This window comes from Capra hircus, chromosome 23, assembly GCF_001704415.2.
Source record: "Capra hircus breed San Clemente chromosome 23, ASM170441v1, whole genome shotgun sequence".
Taxonomy (NCBI): domain Eukaryota; kingdom Metazoa; phylum Chordata; class Mammalia; order Artiodactyla; family Bovidae; genus Capra; species Capra hircus.
The window spans coordinates 39,487,023-39,507,711 of NC_030830.1; the positions used below are offsets into that span (position 1 = coordinate 39,487,023).

General features: G+C 53.6%; 1 protein-coding gene and 1 long non-coding RNA gene across 3 annotated transcripts in view; one reads left to right on the plus strand and one right to left on the minus strand.

Moving 5' to 3' along the window:
• Positions 1–20,689, plus strand: part of LOC106503482 — an 88,957-nt gene that overhangs the window by 16,362 nt on the left and 51,906 nt on the right. The window lies entirely within an intron of this gene.
• SCUBE3 (signal peptide, CUB domain and EGF like domain containing 3) overlaps positions 1–20,689 on the minus strand; it is a 33,521-nt gene that overhangs the window by 2,266 nt on the left and 10,566 nt on the right. The window contains exons 2-22 of one of the 2 annotated variants that reach the window (XM_018038776.1): positions 17,402–17,524; positions 16,297–16,422; positions 14,550–14,684; positions 13,433–13,558; positions 13,142–13,258; positions 10,986–11,033; positions 8,307–8,423; positions 6,451–6,573; positions 5,829–5,945; positions 5,217–5,342; positions 4,816–4,932; positions 4,575–4,679; positions 4,170–4,286; positions 3,696–3,854; positions 3,238–3,453; positions 2,738–2,899; positions 2,366–2,533; positions 1,704–1,865; positions 1,083–1,280; positions 478–630; positions 284–363 (exon numbers count right to left, since the gene is read on the minus strand). In XM_018038776.1, coding sequence (XP_017894265.1) covers positions 284–363; positions 478–630; positions 1,083–1,280; positions 1,704–1,865; positions 2,366–2,533; positions 2,738–2,899; positions 3,238–3,453; positions 3,696–3,854; positions 4,170–4,286; positions 4,575–4,679; positions 4,816–4,932; positions 5,217–5,342; positions 5,829–5,945; positions 6,451–6,573; positions 8,307–8,423; positions 10,986–11,033; positions 13,142–13,258; positions 13,433–13,558; positions 14,550–14,684; positions 16,297–16,422; positions 17,402–17,524 — 2,795 coding nt within the window. The remainder of the gene's footprint in view (positions 1–283; positions 364–477; positions 631–1,082; positions 1,281–1,703; positions 1,866–2,365; positions 2,534–2,737; positions 2,900–3,237; positions 3,454–3,695; positions 3,855–4,169; positions 4,287–4,574; positions 4,680–4,815; positions 4,933–5,216; positions 5,343–5,828; positions 5,946–6,450; positions 6,574–8,306; positions 8,424–10,985; positions 11,034–13,141; positions 13,259–13,432; positions 13,559–14,549; positions 14,685–16,296; positions 16,423–17,401; positions 17,525–20,689) is intronic. The other variant, XM_018038777.1, reaches the window with a different exon arrangement.

Below are 20,689 nucleotides of genomic sequence, written 5' to 3' on the forward strand. Positions count from 1 at the left end.
GCAGAGGACATTTCATCTCTTCATCTTCCCTTTCTCTTACCCAGACTATGGGTTTGGGCTCCAATTCCAGCTTTACCACTGGGGCACGTTCTCTAATTCTCTGTGCCTCAGCTTTCTCATCCATAAAGATGAGAGGCTTTTTATTAGGAATGATGAAAGTACCTACTCCATAGACCTGTTGTGTATATCAAAGGGAATATTCAAGTAAGCACTTAGCATATTGCCTGCCCATTGTTACATGCTCATTAAACACTGGCTGTCATTATTGTTAATATTCACTCGCCTTTAAAATTTCCTGGTGGTTTTCAGATGCATAGAGCCGGCCATCTCGAACAATGTCTTCTACCAGCTGCTCGTAGTCCTCTGCAAAGTCCATGAAGGGGAGGGGCCGATGAGCGAGAACTCTTCCTCCTCCCTTTGAGACCCTGCAACCTGCCCTTTCTCACCCACCTCCCTGGCTCTCCTGCCTTTGCTCACCATCGTAGGTAACATAGGGGATCTGGAAGCCACGGGCGCTGTTGGCTTCACTTGTCTTGAAGTTGATCCAGAGCTTCCTAGAGCGGGCTGTGAAGGCAATGGGGCGCTCGTAGGTCTGGCAGGTCTCATAGGTGGTAATGGAGGATGGGGAGGCTGGGAAGGTAAGCAGCAGGTCAGGAGAAAGCTGGGCAAGCTCCCCAAGTCCTCCTAGAGTGAGGACTCAGGCTGACAGAGGCCCTCCCTCATACCCGCAGCTCCCCTAGCCCCTCCATACACCCATACACATATCCTTTCTCACGGCCCTGGGCCTGTTGTTTTACACCCAGGCACTCACACAGTGTGAAAAGTTTAACATTTAAATGAATGGAGCTGTAAAAATACTAGAATAGGAAAGTAACACATGTAACACTATTGGAATTCCACGCCCGAAGCTGGCTTTCTTAACTCTGCCCTCCATTGGACATGTAGCATTCATTGCTATTTTCCTTTGCTTCCAAGGCCTTACTCATCATTGCCCCAATTCTTCCACCACCAGTTTTCTCTCTCTCTCCCCCCTCAACCAGATATGGATTGCCCTTCCCTGGCCCGGCTCTGCAGCCACCCACAGTTCTTTCTCATGACGAGGACGTCCCCACACTCATCCTCAGATGGCAGGAAGATCTCGGGTACCACGATAAGAATCTTGCGCTTGGGTGGGGGGTTGATGTTCCAGACGCACTCCACACCAGCTGGGTAGTTGCCTGGGTAGTTGGGGGACTCGATATAGCCAGTGAACTCACCCAGCTCCCCACCACACTGGCGATCTGTAGCCAAGCCCGGTGGACAAAGCAAGAAAGAGAAGAGAAGTCAGTGGGTAAACAGGCTGGGGAAATTGAAGAGTTCTGAAGTGGAAGTCAGACACATGGAGTTCATCATCTCCTCCAAGTTCTGGGTTCCCCTTTCCTTCCTGCCCTTTTAGTACCATCTTGCCTCACTTTACCTGTCCATACCTCCCTCCTACCTGTCTCCTTCCCCTGCAGGGATAGGGCACTTCAGGGCCCAGCCCAACAACAGGCCTTGAGTGTAGGTGGGCTGGGGAGAGAGGGAGGGTGGGACCTGCCTGCCTAGCCACACCCCCCAGCTCTGCTCCTTGCTGGTTCACTACCCTGCCCACCTCCCACTTCTTCCCATGCCTACTGCTCCCAGGCCTCCCCACCCCATTTTCCACAGCCTGGCCTGCCACATACTCTTGCACTGGGTCACACTGGTGGAGCCATCAAAGTCAGTGCTTGTGTTTCCTGGACAGCGGGTGCAGAAATTCTGACGGAAGTCAGGCTGATAGGAGCCCATGGCACAGCGGATACAGCGGTGGATGCTGGTGTTGTAGTAGTGCCCAGGGGAGCACTGGACTGCAGGCAGGGGGGAGGAGCAGGGGTTAAGATGGCAGGCCAGCAGGAATTCTGGGGCAGGGACACATTCATCATAGAGAATAAACAAAAGACACCAGAGTTCCTTCTGGAGTTCCAACCTTCCCTAGTCACACCCGAATTTAGGCCCAGGAGGAAACAAACTAGCCAGCGCAGTTGGTCACAGTGTCAGCCTGTTCTCTCGGGCACTGAGCACAGCCATCTGCAGAGAAACTCGTTTGCAGCTTTGAGGGGAGGTGGCGCCACTCCCAAAGCAGAGGGCTAAGTGGAGCTGTTAGTCTTTCCCCAGTTCCCAGGCTTAGGACTGCTGGAGGGCCAGGATGCGTCCTGTGAGTAGGATGGTGGGGCTGGTCATGCAGCTGGGCCTTTAGTGGTTTGGGGAAGATGGTAGGGCAGCATCCTTGGGTCTACTCTGGGGATCTGGAGAGAGTTTGGGAGGTAGTTGGGGCCGGGGATCCTACCAGGGTAAGGAGCCCACTTACCTTTGGTGTCACAGTCTTGGAAGGAGATGGCTCCCTCATGCTTAGTGGTGAGGCCCCCACCACATGGGAAGCACAGGGTCCTTCCTGCTTCGGGTTGGTAGGTGCCACGTGGGCACGGCTGGCAGGGCTTGAACCCATCTGCAGAGTGTTGGCCAGGTGAGCACTGACCTGCAATGAGCCAAGGGCCCGACTCTGATGGGGGTGGTCCTGGTTATCCCCACAGGGTCCCCCAGTCTCGGGACAGAGGCACACGCAAATAGGATGTTGACGAGGAGAGTGGCCTGGCACCTGGGCCTGCCCTTGGGAAGTCCCATGCTGTGGGCGTCCCAGTGCCCACCCTACCCCACTCTGTATTGTTTGTTCCCCTGGCACCTGCACATGTGGTGACGTTGGTGGCTCCGAGAGGCCCGTGGGCATCACTCCCAGGGCAAAGGTCGCAGGAGAGCTGCCCTTCTCTCTCCTGGAAGGTGCCCGCTGGGCATGGCACACACTGCTCCGTCTGGCCGTGGTAATACGTTCCCTGCGGGCAGCTGACTGAGGGAGAGTCGGCCGCGCTAGCCACCCACCCCCATCTATTTCCCACCACCCAGGTCTGGGGCTCCCCTTCCCTCTCCCCCAGATTCAAGGAGAACCTCTTGGTCTGGGATCAGACAGAATCCTGCTGGGGAGGCTCAGGGGCCAAAGCCATGTGCAGGAGTGTTGGTAGCTCCACATGATGGCCCTCTAGATCTCAGTCTGGGACCAAGGAGGGGAAGATGATGGGCAGGAGGGTCTTGGCTGCCTCACACCTTGAGAGATGTAAAGTGTCCTGCTCTGAACCAGACCCAAGCTGAGCCTTCCCTACTCCCCTGCTCCCCAGCAAGCTCCCTTACCACACTTGGCCCCAGAGCGGTGCTGCCCAGGCCTACAGGCCTCCACTGGTTCAACTCGCTCCCCAGCTACTGGGCCTGGCTTGTGGGCCAACTCATAATCGAGGCCTGCCAGGCGCAGTAGGAAGCGGTCCTGGTTGATGGACTTTCTGAGCATCTTCAGGGATCCTTTTAGCCGCCGTTCCATCCGCTGTCGGAGGCAGGGCAGCCCACAGCCAGCTGGTGATGGATGGTGTTATGAGTTGGAGAAGAAAGAGAAAGAGTGGTTGTGAGGGGGAGGGCGAGGCAGCAAAGCGAGGAGCTAGGAGGGGCTTGGGTAGAGGGACTGGGTCCTCAACTTAGCTTTAGGCAGGCTCTGCCCTTTGACAGGCTCTGCCCTTTCCCTTTGCTGCCAAGACTGCTGTTTGCCCACCTTTGCCCTCCCCTTTCCATCCTCCTCCCAACGGTGTCCCCAGTCCCACCTGTGGTCTCTTCGGCCCTGACTTCTGCCTCCAGTTCCAGAGTGAGCCGAGTGACTTCCTTGCCTGGAGGGGTCCGGGCCCGTCGGCCCTTGCCCTTCCGAGAGGAGTCACATTTGAGGTGGATGAAGGTGACCTGGCAGTCAGAGCAGGGGGTGCCACCTAGGGAAGAGGTCTTGTCAACCTCAGGGGTACCCCCTGGAGACAGTGTTCTCACTCCTGGCTTTCATTTTTCCATCCCGACCCAGACAGATCTCACCAGATCTTTGACTGTCCTTCTAGTTTAGTATAGTAATTAGTTTGTGGGGAACATCCTAGGACTTCCTTGGACCCTGCGCCTGCAACCACTTCTTCCCCTGCTCTGTCCAGAATTCAGGGTGTCAGTGGGTTTTGGAGCTCTCACTAAGTTGAGGAGGTGAGGGGTGGGAAGGGTTTGGCAGCCAGATAGCCCACTGGAGCGGGGTCCCCAGTCCAGACCTGGCCCCGCGATCCTGCTGGTCTCTTCCACTCTGCCTTTGTTTCGCAGGTGCAAATGGCACTTGGCGTCTTTGATCTTGAAGGAAGCACGCTGCTTAACCGTCAGCACTGCAGCCTCTAGAGGGATGGCAGAAGCTCAGCACAGCCTGGGGGCCCCGTGAGGGTGGGGGCGGCTATAGAGGGTATTGGGAAGCTGGGCCCAGGGTCTTGGCTGGAGAAGAGGGGTTACAAAAGCCAAGAGCATCAGACATCAAGGGCAGAGGGAGCAAGGCAGCAGGGCTGGACAAATACAGAGTAAAGAAGGGGATCCAGGAAAAAGTAAGGCCAGGAGGATTAATAAGGAAGGGAAATTGGGGTTAATAAGCCAGGAGTAGCATGAGACAAGGCGTCTGGGCTAGTGCTCACCATGGCAGTGGTTGGAGTTCGTGCTGTTCCCAGCATGGCTAGCTCGGGCTGGAGCAGCCCTGGGGCTGGGGATGCCACAGCTCACGGTGAAGCCATTCTCAGACTCTGAGAGAAGGGGGCTGTCACAGCTCTGACCTGCCCCCTGCCCCTCACTGGCTGAAGGAGCCCAAGGGGAGCAGAGGAGCTGCCTAAACAGCCAGGCTTCCTCCCTGCCAGCCCTCCAGCAACCTCCTCTATGTACCTGGCAAAAACCGGGCCCGGGACGGGCAGGTCAGGGCACAGGTGTCCTTCTTCCCAGACCGGTTGCAGCTGAGCATGGCTTTTGAGGCACCAGGACTACTCTGACACTTCACTGGCTCTAGGAAGAGGAGAGAAGCCTGAGGAAGAGAGGCTCTTCCTCTCCTACCCGCTCTAGCCTGTCAGTCAGGTGTGTAGTTAGAGGAAGAGAATGAGCTACATGCAGAATTGCAGTTGTACATGGAAATGGACGAAGGAGTTATTTACTGGGAACCCCATGTCTCAAACGACTACATTCTCCATCCCCTACTCCTTCATACCCTAACTCCACAATTTCCAGGACCCCAGGGACCCCCTACCCTGAAACTGCAGTGCAAGCTTCCGCCAGCAGAGGGCGCCACCCACCTGTGCAGTCTTTCCCGTTCCAGTGCAGCCGGCCCTGGCCTGCTGGGCAGGTACACTGGTAGCTGCCAGGAGTGTTGACGCAGCCAAAGCGGCAGCCTCCCCGGTTGATGCTGCACTCATCCACATCTAGGGGAAGGAGGCGGGAGACACAGACAAACAATGGGGGGAGCAGGAGCCAAGACATGGGCAGTGAGTGGGGGGCCTTTGGTTAGAGTTCCAGGTACCCTAAGATGATTCCCGGTCTGAGAAGAGTTCAAACCTAGGACCTTCTTCCCTGGTCTCTGTTCTCAGTCCAAAGAAGGATTGAGAAGGGGCCAAGCTAACAAAGTTTTAAAAGCTTTCCATGCCTACCTAGCAGAGGAGTTGTAATCTGGGGGCTAAGGATGAAAGTCAAGGGACAGTGATGAGGATGGGAGATAGAAGTTTTGGAAACAGGACGCTGTTCCCTGATACCCCAATGTCTCCACTGTCTTCATTTCTCCCATTTCCTCATGATGGATGTAGGCATGGCACATGCACCTGGGGACCGCCCACAGACACAAGCCCTCTCAGGGGTGTGTTCAGCTGAAAGGCGAGGAGGTGAGGGGCTGAGGGCCAGAGGTGCCGGCTTACCCCCACAGTGGGTGACGCCGTACAGGAGGTAGCCATGACGGCAGAGGCACTGGAAGCTCCCTGGCGTGTTCACACAGATGTGGTCACAGGTCCGATCAAAGGAACACTCGTCTATATCTGGAAGAGCAAGGTTTCAAGCCACTGCATCTGTCTTGGGGCCACTTGACCCTGTGACTCCTACTCAGGTGAAGGGCCCCAGGGAGGGGCCTTGGCTCTCTCCCTCAAACTGAAGAGTTCCTACCTCTGGCCCAGCCCTAAGATCAGTGACTCAGCAATGCCTACCCACCCCCCTAAGCCCCTCCATTTGGAGTCTTTGAAGTCAGGAACTTTGAGATCTGTGCTTGTGGATTAGGGCCGCCATGTGTGGTTAGGCTGGTCAGATCCTGCCAAGGATGTGAACTGGGGTGAAATCCCCTCCTCCCGCCTTGTCGAGCCACGTGCCCCAGAAGGGCTGGTTTGCCAAGAGGAAGGAGCATGTTTGCTAGGTCACAGCATGACACTGCCTATGGAGACTCCCCACAGTGTCCTTTGAGCTTCTCATACTCTGGCCCTCTGGCCTCTTTGAAGCTCTCCTACTCTAGAAACTCTCCAGAGGCTTTTCCCTTGGCCCAGGTCTGCTCACCCTGGCAGTTCCTCTCGTTGATGAGAAGCTTATAGCCCTTCTTGCAGCTGCATTCGAAGCTGCCCACTGTGTTGCGGCAAATGTGGTCACAGCCCCCGTTGTTCAAGCGGCACTCATCTATGTCTGGGGAAGCGGGGCACAATAGAACCAAAGGTAATACTGAAGGCTAGGGACAAATGAGACAAGACCCTCCCTCCCTCACAGAGACAGGGAACATCAAGGAGCGCCCTGGGTCTGCCTCTGCTGACTTTTTCCTCTCCCATCTCTGTTTCTTCACTCTTCAGGATTCTGTTTCTTCCCTCTTCAGGATATCTGTGGCCATTAGTAACACCTTGTTTCTTGGGTCTGAGTCCTCTTAGAACGAGAGAGATGGGAACCAGTGTCAGACCCTCAGGGAGTGGCCTAGAAGTAGGTGGGCATCTGGCCTACAGGGCTAGTCTCTGCCCCTCATTCAGCCACTGATGGCCCCTCTCCAAAAAAGCTGGTGGACAGGATTTATCCCTTCACTCTCCCCCACCCCGGCCTGTCGTAAGAGCCTTCGGGGGTGGGGGCGGCAAAAAGGTGGAGACCCAAAGGGGCAGCGCGTCAGAGAGGAGGAGCTGGAAGAGAGGCCAGGCGAGAGGACCTCCAGGAAAGCCAGTAAGGCTGGGGAGCTGCTGGGGGAGGGCGGGGGCCAGGCAGGGGGCTGGACTGGGGAGGTCTGGAGAGACTCAGGCCCGAGGCAGCTTTCAGCACTGGGAAGGGAAGGGAAGGAGGGGGTATGTGAGTGGCTTCCTTCCTGAGGTCAAGTTCCCCAAGCTGGTGGCAGACAGGACCCAGGCTACTCACCCTGACTTGGGGGAGGGGGCAAAGAGGGCAGTCCTGCACTTTACTCTCAGCATACCTGTCAGCAGTCCTTCCTAGCAGCAAACTTCTCAACTCTGGCTGTCTGACCTGCTGCCCCAGCCACATACACCCCCACCCTAGCCCGGCCCCAGCCTCCTCCCTGGTCTGTTTGCCAGCTGCTGGGCCAAGAGGCACAAAGAGCACGCCCGGCCTTGCTCCAGTCCCTCCACCTTGCAACCGAGGGACACAGACCTGATGAATCGTATTTTCAGTAGGGCCACCCTCCCGTTTTCCTCCCTTGTTGCGCCTTTCCCCTAAACTGGGCTCATCAAAAGGAGAGGGAAATAGAATGGACAGTGTGGGAAATTCTATCATAATAGTAGCTAACACATTGTTACCATTTGCCAGGCACTGTTCTAAGACTTTACATGTAGTTTATATGTAACTCGTTTAATCCTTGTAGCATCTCTGTGAGGCACTGAACCTTTACTGTGGTGAAACTGAGGCACAGAGACACTGAAGAACTAGCCCAGGACCACAGAGCTAATAAGAGACCGAGCTGGAATCTGGACCCAGGGAGCCAGACTCTAACGTCAGTGCTCCCACCTGCTCCCCTAATCTTCCTCTGATGGGGACAGCCTTTCCACGGGGAAGGCCTGGGGACTGTGGGCTAAGAAGGAACACACCTGTGACCTTGTGCATACATAACCAGGGCGCAAACACCCTTCCAGATTCAGGAACAAACGTGAAGGGCATGTTCATTAACCAAGAGGGTTAGAGACCCGCAGGGAGACTAGGAAGGAGAGGAAGCAAAACAGAGCGGCACAGGGGCACTAAGGAACTGGCTGGGCTTTTGTGCCCCTTGGACTGAGATGGGGAAGGCGGACAGGAGACAAGCCTGCATCACAGCCTCAGTTCTTTAGAGTCCGGATAACTTGCGGGGGTTGAGGAGGTCCCACAATGAGGTACCCTGTCTCCGGTCACAGTCTCTGCTCCTTATCTTTACGCTCCTGTCCTCTGAAAACCCTTACCTTTGCAGGTCTTCCTGTCTGGCTGCAGCATGAAGCCCACGGGGCAGCTGCAGTGGACGCCTGTCGCTGCATCGTGGCACTTGCTGTCGCAGCCCCCGTTGTTGACAGCACAGGTCTCTGTTTAGGAGGGAGGTGGGGGATGGTCACCTGGCTATCGGCGTGGAGGAGTCCCAGAGGAGAGGGCAGAGAAGGGGCACAGAGGCCCAAGAGGAGGCCCTGGCTGCCTCCCTGTGCTGCGGAAGGAGCATCAAGTGGAGGCTCCCAGCCCCCTTCCTCCCATCACTCCCAGCCCCCAGCCCCTCACAAGTGCAGCCAAGCAGTCCACTTCCCTGCCCCCTACTTGATTGAAACAAGGTGGACAGCGGTGAGGCAGGTACAAGCCAGAGCTGTCAGGCAGGAATGTGCTGAGGGTGGAGGAGGCGGAGAGGGGAGGGTGCAGGGAGGGAAAGCTAAGTAAGGGTGGCTCTCACTGCCAGGGAGCAAACAAGAAGGGGCAACAGGAGTTTCCTCCTCTTTCCCCCGACTGTCTCGTTGGCGGGTGGGGTCACGGTGGGACAGTCTTGAGGAGAGTGAACCTGGTGACTCCTAAGACAGCTGAGAGATGACCATCAATTCATCTTCCCCTTCCTCTCTGCTCAGCTATCTTAAGAAAGGTCCCAGAGGAGACAGCTCCTACTCCATCATTCCCCAGCGCCGTCCTGGCTACCTCCAGCTCCTCCCCAGTCCTCTTAGTTCCAGATAGAGATAAGCTGGCTGTTCCGTTGTTATTTTACTTTCCTAATGGGGAGATACTGTCTAAGCAAGGGGAAGGGGCAAAAGGAGAAGAATCCAGAGGGGAAGGAAGGACGTAAGAAAGTAAGTGAGAGGGTTAAAGAACCTCAGAGCCTTTCTTCTGTTGCTCGCCTCTTGACTGAAGCTTTCCCTCTGCTGAGAGGTTGGAGTTGGGGGGAATATAGTTGGGCCATACTCCCTATTTTCTGAATTTAGAGCAGGAGAAAAATAGGTTTAAACTGCAGCTCAGGAGAGTGAGATGAGCCCAGGGGAAAAAAAACAAACAAACATCAGCTCAAAAAGTGCAAGGCCCTGACGGACTGTGAGGGAGGTGTGGGCCATCCTTGGTGAGGGGGTGGGGCTTAGAATTCTCCCATTAGAGAGATAAAAGGCTTCTGCTGTGGAAGAGAGAAGAGAGGATCTCAGAATCAAGAGAACTGAGAGAAACGTACTGGAGAGCGCTATCATTTTGAATCTCTGACTCCTGAAACTCAGGCCCAACCCACGTCACTGAGGAGAAGAGCAAAGCAAGGGCTCAGAAAAAGCCCACCTCTATCTATGGGTCCCCGGCCATGCCCTGGTCCCAGTGGGATCTCCTGTGTGCCACCCCCACCTCAGTCTCCTTAGGTCTCCAAGACCGTGGGAGGAAGCTAGGCGGGAACCCTGGCTTCAGGTTCCAAGCCCAGCCAGCCCCACGAGTGTTCTTAGCATGAGAAGCCCTCTAAGCCCCGGAGCAGGGAGAGGGGAACAGAGGGCCTGCACCAAGTCTAGTCAATTCCGGGGGGTCCCCAGCGGGGAGCAGCAGGGCCAGCATGGGGTCATCCCAGGCTGGACCAGGAGCTGGGCGAACCTGCCCGCCACCCCAGGGCAGAGCTCTCCCGAGTGGCCTCTCTGGCTGCCTCAAACCTTTGCTCCTCAGGTCGTGCATTAAAATCATGGTTTAATCTGTGCTTGTTCTGTGTCAGGCACTTAGTAGACGCTCTAGTGCGCTATCTCCATTATCGCAGGAACACTAAGAGAGGACTCTCATTCTCCCTCTTTTATTGGAGAAGCAATGGCAGCCTACTCCAGTACTCTTGCCTGGAAAATCCCATGGACGGAGGAGCCTGGTGGGCTGCAGTCCATGGGGTCGCTAAGAGTCAGACATGACAGCGACCACTTTCACTTTTCATTTTCATGCACTGGAGAAGGAAATGGCACCCCACTCCAGTGTTCTTGCCCGGAGAACCCAGGGACAGCGGAGCCTGGTGGGCTGCCATCTATGGGGTCGCACAGAGTTGGACAAGACTGAAGTGACTTAGCAGTGACTTAGCAGCAAGCTGAGGACCAGAGAGGAAAGGAGCTTGCTTAAGGAGGCACACTTAGAAGGTGGCAGAGCCAGGACTCAAGCTCAGGTCTGTCTGAACTCAAATGTCGTGCACTGAACCGTTATGGTGGGAGAGAAGGACAAGAGGTGCTGGGACTGTGAGCTAACACGGGTAAGAACCCAAGAAAGAGACCCTAAGGAGGGGATGGCGCCTAACCCTATCCCACCCTGATCTCGGGTGGCAATGTGGGCATGCTGGCTACGTGGAGCTGGCGCAGTCTTCACTGTGTAGAAGGAGGGTGGGGGCAGATAGTTGGGAAGTGGGGAGGTGTTAGAAGCTGGGTGAGGAAGGAGCTGGGACAAAGGAATGTGAGAGGAAGGAGAGGAGAGTGACCGCATCACAGAGAGAAAACCAACACGCAGGCTTCTGGGCCAGCTCCTGGGGACCCAGGTTTCCTGTCACTCGATGGGCCCAGCGCTCAGGCTGCCGGGGAGCCCAGTCAGGCTGGGCCCAGTGGGCATGCGGTTAGTGGGAGCCCCAGCGGGTTAGCCCTTCCCCTAGCAAGCCAGTGAGAGCAAGTGGAGAGAGCAGACATATTTACCATTAGAAACGGCCTGAGGGGGTACGTGCTGCTCTAGCCGCCTTTCCCCTGTTTGACATTGTAAAAAAGCTGTTTAGATGCTGGGCAGAGCTACTGTGGCCCTCTGCGCCCCAACCCCCTCCCACCCTCCTCCTCCGCCCTGCAGGCCCAAACCACTGGCCCCAAATGATGAGCTCTGAGACTCCTACACTTCATTCCCCAGCCTCGCCCTGCCTGGTACCCTCAAAGAAGCCAGGCTCCCACCAAGCAACTGGTGGGAAATGGAGTCTCGGGGAGGGGCAGTCATGGTCCCAGTACTACACAGCATGCCAGAGGCAAAGCTGGGGTGCAACCTCAAGTCTTACAAGCTGCCGAATCCCAAATCCCAGAGGGCGCCCACCCTGACTGCTAAACTACTGCCCTCTCAGTCTCCCCACTAAATCTGAACATCCCGATGGCCTCAGATGATGGCATTTCCTCCTACCAGGGCTGGGGAGAAAAATGAGATGCAGGTCAAGGTAAATAAGTTCTTCTGGAGAAGAGGGAGAGGGACTTGAAAAAGACATATAGAACAGCCTCATTTGCTCTCTTCTGCCTCACTTGGCCATGGCCCAGAGGGTGGATGGGTCTTGCATTATAGCAGAGCTCAAGCTTAACGGGAGTATGTTCAAAGCAGCCATGCCCGGGACTATGTAAACAGAACATCAGAGAGGGACCGGCCTCCCATCCACAGCCCCGTCGTGACACATGCAGCTTTCCTTTGGGGGCTGCATGCAGTTTCTTCTGGGAGTCTCTAAGGGTGTGTAAGTGCGTCCAGGGCATCGCAGGAGGTTTGGAAAGCAGAAGAATTAGACTTAGGAGGGAAAAAATGAATGGAGCTGGAACAAACCAGCCTCGAGAAGGCAACATGAGGACCCGAATATGTTGCAAGGTTTAAGAGAGTTAGTTCAGAGGGAAACATGTAGCAAGAGAGAATTTAAGGAACTTTAGAACTGTGTGTGCAAGTTTCTGGAGCAGGTACCTGAGGGAGGCCTTGAAGAGCCCCACCTGCTCAGTCCTTGTGTCTGGGGGAAAGGCAGTGCTCTCTGCAGAGACAGAGGGGTTTCTGGAGTGAGTTGGGAGACAGTCTGGTTCTGAAACAGAATGTCTTGTCTCTGATAAACACACCAAATGACTGTGTTCACACCTTCCCATCCCTAGCATGTTGCAGCCCATGAGATGAATGGCCATTCATAAACACGCATGCCCACAGGACAAGCTTGCCTCTGCCCGGCCCAAGACACAGCCTTTCCCCTGCCCAGACTCTACTTTCATTTCCACTTTGCCAAGGGAACACCTTGTCCCATCATCTTTCTCAGCATTCTGTAACTGACCTTCACACACACACACACACACACACACACACAAAACCCCTGAAGATTTAGGGAATTAGGAATCAAAGAACTGAACTCATCTATGGACCTAAAGATATGTGAGGTAAGGCCTAGGGATTCAGGAAAAGGGGCCCAGGTATTAAGAAGACCAAGTAAGGGTGAGAGGGTGGGATTCTAGAGTTGGGGAAGAAATGGGAGGACCCCAGGCAGAGCTCCACTGGAATATGGAGGAGAGAGGAGAACATGGGGGCCTAGGGGGAAGGACTGGAAAGGAGATTTGAAGGAGGAGAGCAAGGAGGGACAGAAGAAAGAGGAAGATACTGGAGCCAGGCAACCCCACTTATCCCAGGAAAGGGCACTCTGTCCCACCCTTGAGTGTGGAGAGTGGGCTGTGACAGCTCGCATCTCACCACACTACTCAACTAGGGCCTCTGGTCAGGCTTAATTCACCAACTGCCCCATCTTTTCTCCTCCTTCTTGACCACAGCCTGGGGTCAAGCAAGCACCTCAGCTGATAGTTCCCAACCTGTCAACACTTCATCCTGCATTAAGAGGATGGTGAGGCTCCTGGGGTGGGGGTAGGGGCCGGAGTGGTGCAGAACCAAGGGGTGGGAGAGGAGGAAGGTTGGGTGAGCCCTTCACTCTCACTAGACCTGCCACCGTCTGGGGGCTTCAGCCCACTCCCCAGTGCTCCTGTGCTCAGCACCTGAGCCCCACCTCGGTGCTCCCCCTCCCCTGGTTCCCCGGGGCCCTCACCCCTGCCCCCATCGCAAGTGGACTGAGTTCTCCACTGGCCTCACCCACCGATGCACGTCTTCCCGTCGGTGTGGAGCACAAACTTGACGTGGCAGCCGCACCGGGGACCCTGCTCCGTGTCATCGCACGTGTGCTGGCAGCCACCGTTGCCATAGTTGCACGTCACTGTGCAGAGAGGGCAGGAGGCCTGTCAGCTTGCCTCCCCTGGGCACTCCGGCTCTCTGTAACGCAGAATCTGGCCCTCGAAGCTAGCTGCCTCTCCCGCGCACCCGTCTCTCCCCACTCCTGCTGCTGAGGCCCCACGCCCCTCCTCCCCCACTGCCATCCCAGTCATCTCACATTTACAGTCCCGTTGGTTCTTGGTGAGCTCGAAGCCAGGGCGGCATTCACAGGCAATACCCCCTTTGGGTGTCTCCCGGCAAATGTGAGCACAGCCATGGTTCTTGTTCATGCAGTTCATTCCTTCTAAAAGGGAAGAGGAGGGCAGGTGAATGTGCTGTGCTCCTGGGCACCTAGAGGAAGAGAGACTAGAAGGGAAGCCATGAGCCTCGGGAATTGGGACAGTTTCACGGAGGCTGCAGTACAGAGACTGACTCTCCCCATCACAGGCCCCCTGTCCTGGCCACCGAGCCGGTGCTAATGAGCAGAGCTCATAGCTATTCTGAATGATACATCCAGGCCCCCTAAACTCTACATGATCACCCTCTCCATCAAGCAACTAAAAACAGTGTCTAATAGTTGCCCAGCACTGTGCTTATACTGGGTAGGTGTAGAAGGGACCCAGAAAAATATGACATGATCTCTTTTCTCAAAGAGTTTACAGTCAAACTGGGAAAAGATAAATAACATCTATCATGTGAGTGAAGAGTAATTGGCATGGGTCATTATTATACATTTTATTCAACAAATATTTATTAAGCTCCTACTACAAGCAGGGCAGTATATTAGGTTTTGGGGATACAGAGATGAATTAGGCTTAGTCTTTGCCCTTGGGGGTGGGCAGGGAGGTGAGGGTGGAGTCACAGAAACAGACAACACGTGCACAGTCCAACCCGAGGAATGAGGCACAGGTGAGGCCAGGTGACCTTGGTTTAGGGTTCGGCCATCTATTGGGCTTGGCAAAAAAGTTCATTCGGGTCTTTCTGTAGCATCTTATGGAAAAGCCCAAGTGAACTTTCTGGTCAATGCTCTACAGTGAGGAGCAAACCCACCTTAGATCTGGACACAGAGGATGTCCCAGGGTAGCCTCTATCCCACCGTGACCCCCAGCCCCAGATGAATTCTCCCAGACTTCACTCTACCAGAGTATCTGTCCATGGAACCCTCAGGATATGACTGGGTTCAGGGACAAAAGGAGCAGCAGAGGGTAGACCTGAGGGGACTGACGGAGGGCTCCTGAGCAGACGGAGAGAGAAGCGCGGGCCTTCGGGGCCGGCCCCCGCGGCCAGAGGCTGACCTTCCGGCCGCTGGATGCAGGTGTGCTGGTTGTCGCTGAGGAAGAAGCCCTCCCGGCAGTGGCACTCGTAGCTGCCCATCATGTTGACACAGCTTTGCTGACAGCCGCCGTTGCCCTCGGCACACTCGTCCACATCTGCGCAGGACAGGCGGGTGGTGAGGCTGCGGGCACAGCCGGGCCTTCCCTGAAACCCAGCACCCAGCCGGAAGCCAGGTGGTTCTCACATCGCACCGCCAGGCTCAGGGAAGCGAGTGGGGAGGGAACATGCGAGAATGGCTCACTCAGGGAGGATGTGCCTCTCTTTCCCTCACCTGTTGAAACTGGGTCTGAAGGCAGAGGAGATCAGGAAAGGAGGCAGAGCGAGAGGAGCAGAGATGAAGACAAGGATGGAGGTTGGTCAGGGGCAAGACCTGTGAGCAGCTGGTTGTGACGAGCAGCCAGGGACTCAGGGCTCTGTGTGCGGGGAGAGTTCTGGCAACGGTGCTGAGGTTGGAGGGGCCGGGTGGGGAAAGGTAGTGAGCCTCAACTCACTGCGGGGCAGGGACCATTTCTGTGGAAGGACCATGGCCCTGTCCTTCCTCCCTTTCTCCCATGCCTGGGCTTGCTGCCACATTCCCTAGCCTTTCTCCTATTTTGGTTTAACAAAACAAAGTCTGGTAGCTTGGCGGAGAGGGATGGGGAAAGAGCTGCCAGGCCACACCCTAATTACCAACCCCAAATCACCATCCCCAGGCTCATCCCGGGGCTCCCGCTTCAGTGCCCTGACTCCATCTCATGCGCCTTACTACCCTCCCAAGTTCACAGTCCTTCTCCGTTTTCCTTGGTGCAGGAGGCATCGGAGAGGGACCCAAATGGGCCAGTCTAGCTCCAAAGGCATCCGACTCCTTAGGGCCTTCTCTTCCGCTCCTCTCTGCTGAGCCCTGAGACCCTGTGCTTCACTCTGGCCAAGGGCAGAGGGGCCCAGGCCTCGCAGGCTCCTGACTGAGGAGGGCACCTGGAGGAAAAGCCAAGGAGTCCTTGGCTTTGCCTTGTTCCCGTCCCGTCTCCTACGCCCCTGACTTCTCCCCATCCCTGTCCTCCTCCTCTTAGCCTGTCCTACATTCCGTCCTTCTGTTTGCTCCCTTCTAGTCCAACCTGGTGATTTTGTGACTCTAGCCAAGTTCTTTCCTACAATTTGCAGTGGAGAAACTGAGGCCCAGGGCATGGATGACTTATATAGGGTTCCCCTAAAAGCTAAAGGTTAATAAGACTTGGAACCCTAACCCTAAGTTTAGGGAAGCACCATCATCAATGGCATTCCTCCTGTTTTCTGAGCACTTACCAATGTCCTAAGGAGGGTACAGGGCTCTGTACACACATTGTGTCATCACACTGCAGCCCTTTGGGTGGTTATCACCTTCCCTGTTGCCCAAGTCTGCACGGCGAGTAAGCAGCAGGGCCAGGATCTGTCTAGAGCCAAACCACCTTCCCACCATGCTCCACCCGCTGTGACTAAGCCCACTATTGTCATCTCCTGGCCCTTCCCCTGAGAACACTTTATAGCAGCATCTCTTTAATGTTTTTCATTCAGAAGGATTTTTTCATCCTCAGCATCTTGTCTCAAAGGGGAGGTTGACCTTGTTTTCTATTTTGTGGGAATGCAGCTTTTCGTTTACTTTTCCTCTCCATGCCTGAGAATGGGAAATGCTGAAAACATCTCCTTCTCCACAAGACATCCCCTGCCCACATCCCTTCAACCCTCGCTCACCCAGACAGTTGTGTCCGTCATGTGCCAGGTGGAATCCATCATAGCAGGTGCATCGGTAATTGCCAGGGATGTTGACACAGTCGTGCACACAACCTGCATTATCCTCCCGTTCGCACTCATCCACATCTGTGGGCAAATAGTTGAGGCAGCTGGACCCACCTGCATGCCCCTGACCATCTGTCCCTGGGCTCAGCTTTATGGTGGTTTTTTAAAAAATATAAAACCTCTGTGTATGTGTGTGTGCTTGTGTGTATCTCTGTTTCCATAGTTACTCTCATAGCCTGCAAACCATTTTGCATTTAGCTATTTGCATCTAAACTTCAGTCATAAACATTTTTACACTTCCATCAGATCTTTCCAATTATCACTGTATATGGTTGCAAAATATTCCATTATGTTGCTACATCATAATTTATTAATCCCTTTTTTCTATTGTTAGATTCCTTCCATTTATTTTTCTCTCATAAATGCATCAAAAACATCTTCTCTCATATATTGTTTCTTTGAGTTTCCTTTAAATAAGTTCCTAACCATGAAATTCCTGAGTTGGAGGGTATAAATGACTTCAAGATTCCTGCTAGGTATGACAAAATCACTTTTCAATTTATAATGTCACCGGGAATTAATGAGTATACCTTGTCTATTGAAGTCTTAACCAACACAGAAGGTCATAAATTTAAAATAACATCTCAAGACTGCTTTAATTTGCATTGCTTTAATTATGAGGAGATGTGTTTGTTTATAGTATGAATTTGCCCTAGGGTAAATTGTCTGTTCTCAAACTTTTGGGGCATGGTGTAAGAGTCTAAAGACAGAGGTTCCAATAGCAGGGAACCTGAGGCCTTAGTCCCGTGATCCTGATCCCCTCACCCAGTCAGGTTGTATGGCTGTGAACTGTTCCCACCTGGGCCTGAGTGTGTATATATGGTGTCTTTGTGCAAATTAGAAAACAATACCCTCTCTGGGAAGGAGCTGCTTTCCTCTAGTCCCGTCCCCACGCCAGCAGGGAGTGCAGGGCTTCATGCACAGCGTGGCCAGCTGAAGACGGGGGCACGGTTTCCCCCTTTGGCAGCTCTCCCTTCTCCAGGTGCCCTCCCAGCCTCACCTTTGCAGTGTTTACCGTCCCCCGTGTAGCCAGACTTGCAGATGCACTTGTACGATCGTGGGGTGTTCTGGCAGATGGCATCGATGTGGCAGTTGTCAGTCCCTTCCACACACTCGTCCACATCTGGCAGGGGCAGAAGGGACGTGTGAGACCCTCTCTTGGTGCCTCCCAAGGGGTATCTTGAAGGTGGTTCCTCGGGGCAAAATCCCGTCTCCTCTACAACAGATAGCAACCCCTCCAGAAGCAGGTGGCTTCCCACACCTCTCTGATTTCAGAGTGGGCTGACCCTGTAATTTCAGGAATTCAGAAAGAACCCCCACTCCCCTCAAAAATACTTAATCCACAATGACAGCTGAAATTCCATCATTTGAAACACTACTCTTTGATTTAAAAACAAAAAACCCTTGGACTGGGTAGGTAGCACACTTAACTTGATTAGAAACTTTCAACCTAGGGTGAATTAGTTTACCTTTCTGAGGAGCAGGCTTAGAGGGAGGGGAAGAGAAAGGCACGAGGACAGTGGCCTCTGGGCAAGTGGCACTGTCCAGTGACTGCTGGTAATTAAAGGAGGAAGAAAGGGAGACGGGGCATCTGAGGAATCTTCCTCTGCCTCACAGTTCTGTTTGAGACCAGGCCTGCTCCCACTTGCCCACCATGGCGCCAAGAATCTTTAAAGGAAAGAAGCTCCATCCCGGAAGATTTGCCGAGGCCCCTGTGCTGTCAACAGTGGAGGGACTAGGAGCTGGCAGGGGCTGGCACCAGCAACCCAAAGCCTGATAAGTGCAGTCTTTGCAGCTCCCCAGCTGACTCATCCAGGCCCATCCATCCCACCACCCTGAGTGCTTTCATCTAACCCCAGGTGCACCTCGCTCTACTCACAAGAGCTACACTGAAGAAGGGGCCACCCAAGACCTGGCAGAAAAAGATGATGCTCAGAAAGGACACAGGAAAGAGAATAATTTATCACCTTTGGGCAAAAGACTGCAGCTTCTGGGGCAATGTTATGATGCCCATAAAGCTGAACTGAAATAGGGGGAAGTGTTTGTTTCAGCTGAAATGCTTTATAACTGGGGCTGTGGCGGTTCAGAGATGACTCAGCCCAGCCAAGAGGAGAAACACGAGTAACATGAAGCAGGATATGTTTGGGTGCCGTGAGGGCATTAGAATAAAAAAAGGGGGTCCTCAACCGTGGCTGCATATCAGAGTCAGCTCCCCTAGGAGATGCCCAAGTGCCACCCCCAGAATGCTGGTCAGCTGGTCTGGGCTGAAACGTGGGCATCAGTAGGCTTCTAAAACTACCCAGGGGAGTCTAACATGCAGCCAGGCTTGAGAATCTCCACTACAGAGAAGATCAGAAGAGGTAGAGACCACTTCCAGCTGTGAACTGGGAAAACCCAGGATAGCATAGCAACCTGCAAGAAAAAGAAAACGTTTTTTCGTTTACTTGCAGAAAATGATCATAACTTCCAAGTGTGATCTGTGGGCCACAGAATTGCTTAGCTTCTGTTCAAATGCAGATTCTCAGGCTCGATTGCTGACCTACTGAATCTAAATCCTTAAGGTGCTTGATATATTTTTCACTGAATGAATGAATGGACCAGTAATTGCTCCAATGTATAGACACCCATGAGTCCTAGCTTGAAACAGTTTATCTGTTATCTTTTATTTCAAGTACTTCAGGGGCAGGGACTGAGGCTTCCTAGGGCTAAGAAGAGAACTGAAATTTGGAAGAGTGCTCTCAAACACCTGCCTCAAGTCTTCTGGGCTTCTGTTCAGCTCTGCATTCTATCCTCCAACTCTCTTTGACCCCCTCTGCAAAGCCCACCATGCCCAGTGATTTAATTGCTATAATTCACATTTATTTTTTCTTCACCTCCCTCAGGCTCTGCAGTGATGATGTCTGCCTGCTGGTCCATCCTAGGAAGTTACCCCAAAGTGAATGGATGGAGAGGAGGGGGGCACAGGATTCTAGTTCATGGGAGAGGGCAAGAGGGACCTCTGTAGACAGTAAGAAGCTGCATGGAGAATCAGTCTGTCCAACTGATGAAGACAAAGTGGTACTAAGAAACACCCTATCGTAGAAAGAGCCTAAACTCTGGAGTTAGTTCAGTCTCAAATTCAAATTCAGCTCTGTCACTCAATAGGGTTTTCCGATTCTCTTATTTCTTCATCTTTAATGTAGGGCTGCCTTCTCATAAGAGGCTGTGAACAGTTGATGAGATAATTTGTATAAAGTACCTAATAAAGTATTTAGTAAATATTAGGTTCCTAATACATGGAAGCTTGAGATGATAAGTATAAAATCATTGGTTCAGACAATAGGTGCTCTAAGACTATACTGTCTTAGATAGTGGCCACTAGGTACATGCTGCTGCTGATGCTGAGTCGCTTCAGTCGTGTCCAACTCTGTGCGACCCCACAGACGGCAGCCTACTAGGCTCCTCTGTCCCTGGGATTCTCCAGGCAAGAACACTGGAGTGGGTTGCCATTTCCTTCTCCAGTGCATGAAAGTGAAAGGTGAAAGTGAAGTCACTCAGTCGTGCCCGACTCTTAGCGACCCCATGGACTGCAGCCTACCAGGCTCCTCCGTCCATGGGATTTTCCAGGCAAGAGTACTGGAGTGGGGTGCCATTGCCTTCTCCGACTAGGTACATGGGGGTATTTTAAATTTAAATTAATGTAAAGTTTGGCCCCAGGCCAAATGTTCAATAGCTATATGTGGCTAAAGGCTACCCTAGTGGACAGCACAGGTACGGAACGTTTCCAACAGCACGGGGGGTTCTATTGGAACCTTATTCAGCTCTAGGAGTTCTGAATGAGAAATACCCTGTGCCTAGTGAGTTCGAGTGAACTCTGGGAGTTGGTGATGGACGGGGAGGCCTGGTGTGTTGCAATTCATGGGGTCGCAAAGAGTCAGACACGACTGAGCGACTGAATTGAACTGAACTGAAGTAGGCCAAAAAACTCTTTGGAGTGGGACTCAAGTTTGAGTTTTGGAAGCTGGGTAAGTGTTAGAAGGGGAAAGGAAATTTCAAGCGTAGTTAGATGCATGAAGAAAGACAAGGCACTCTGAGGTCCAAATCCTTATTCTCTGTCCCCGCATTTAGTTGCACGTGCCCCCATGGTGGGGAAAATATCTTTTAACAACTAATTCCAGTCTTGAAATGGAATCCAAAGTTTGAGATGTTCTCGTCAGTTCCCCTCTCTACTATGGTAACTTGTGAGTCTCAGAGGCAGGTGCAGAGCACAGGGCAATCCCAGTGACTAATAACCATCCTGTTATCCTGC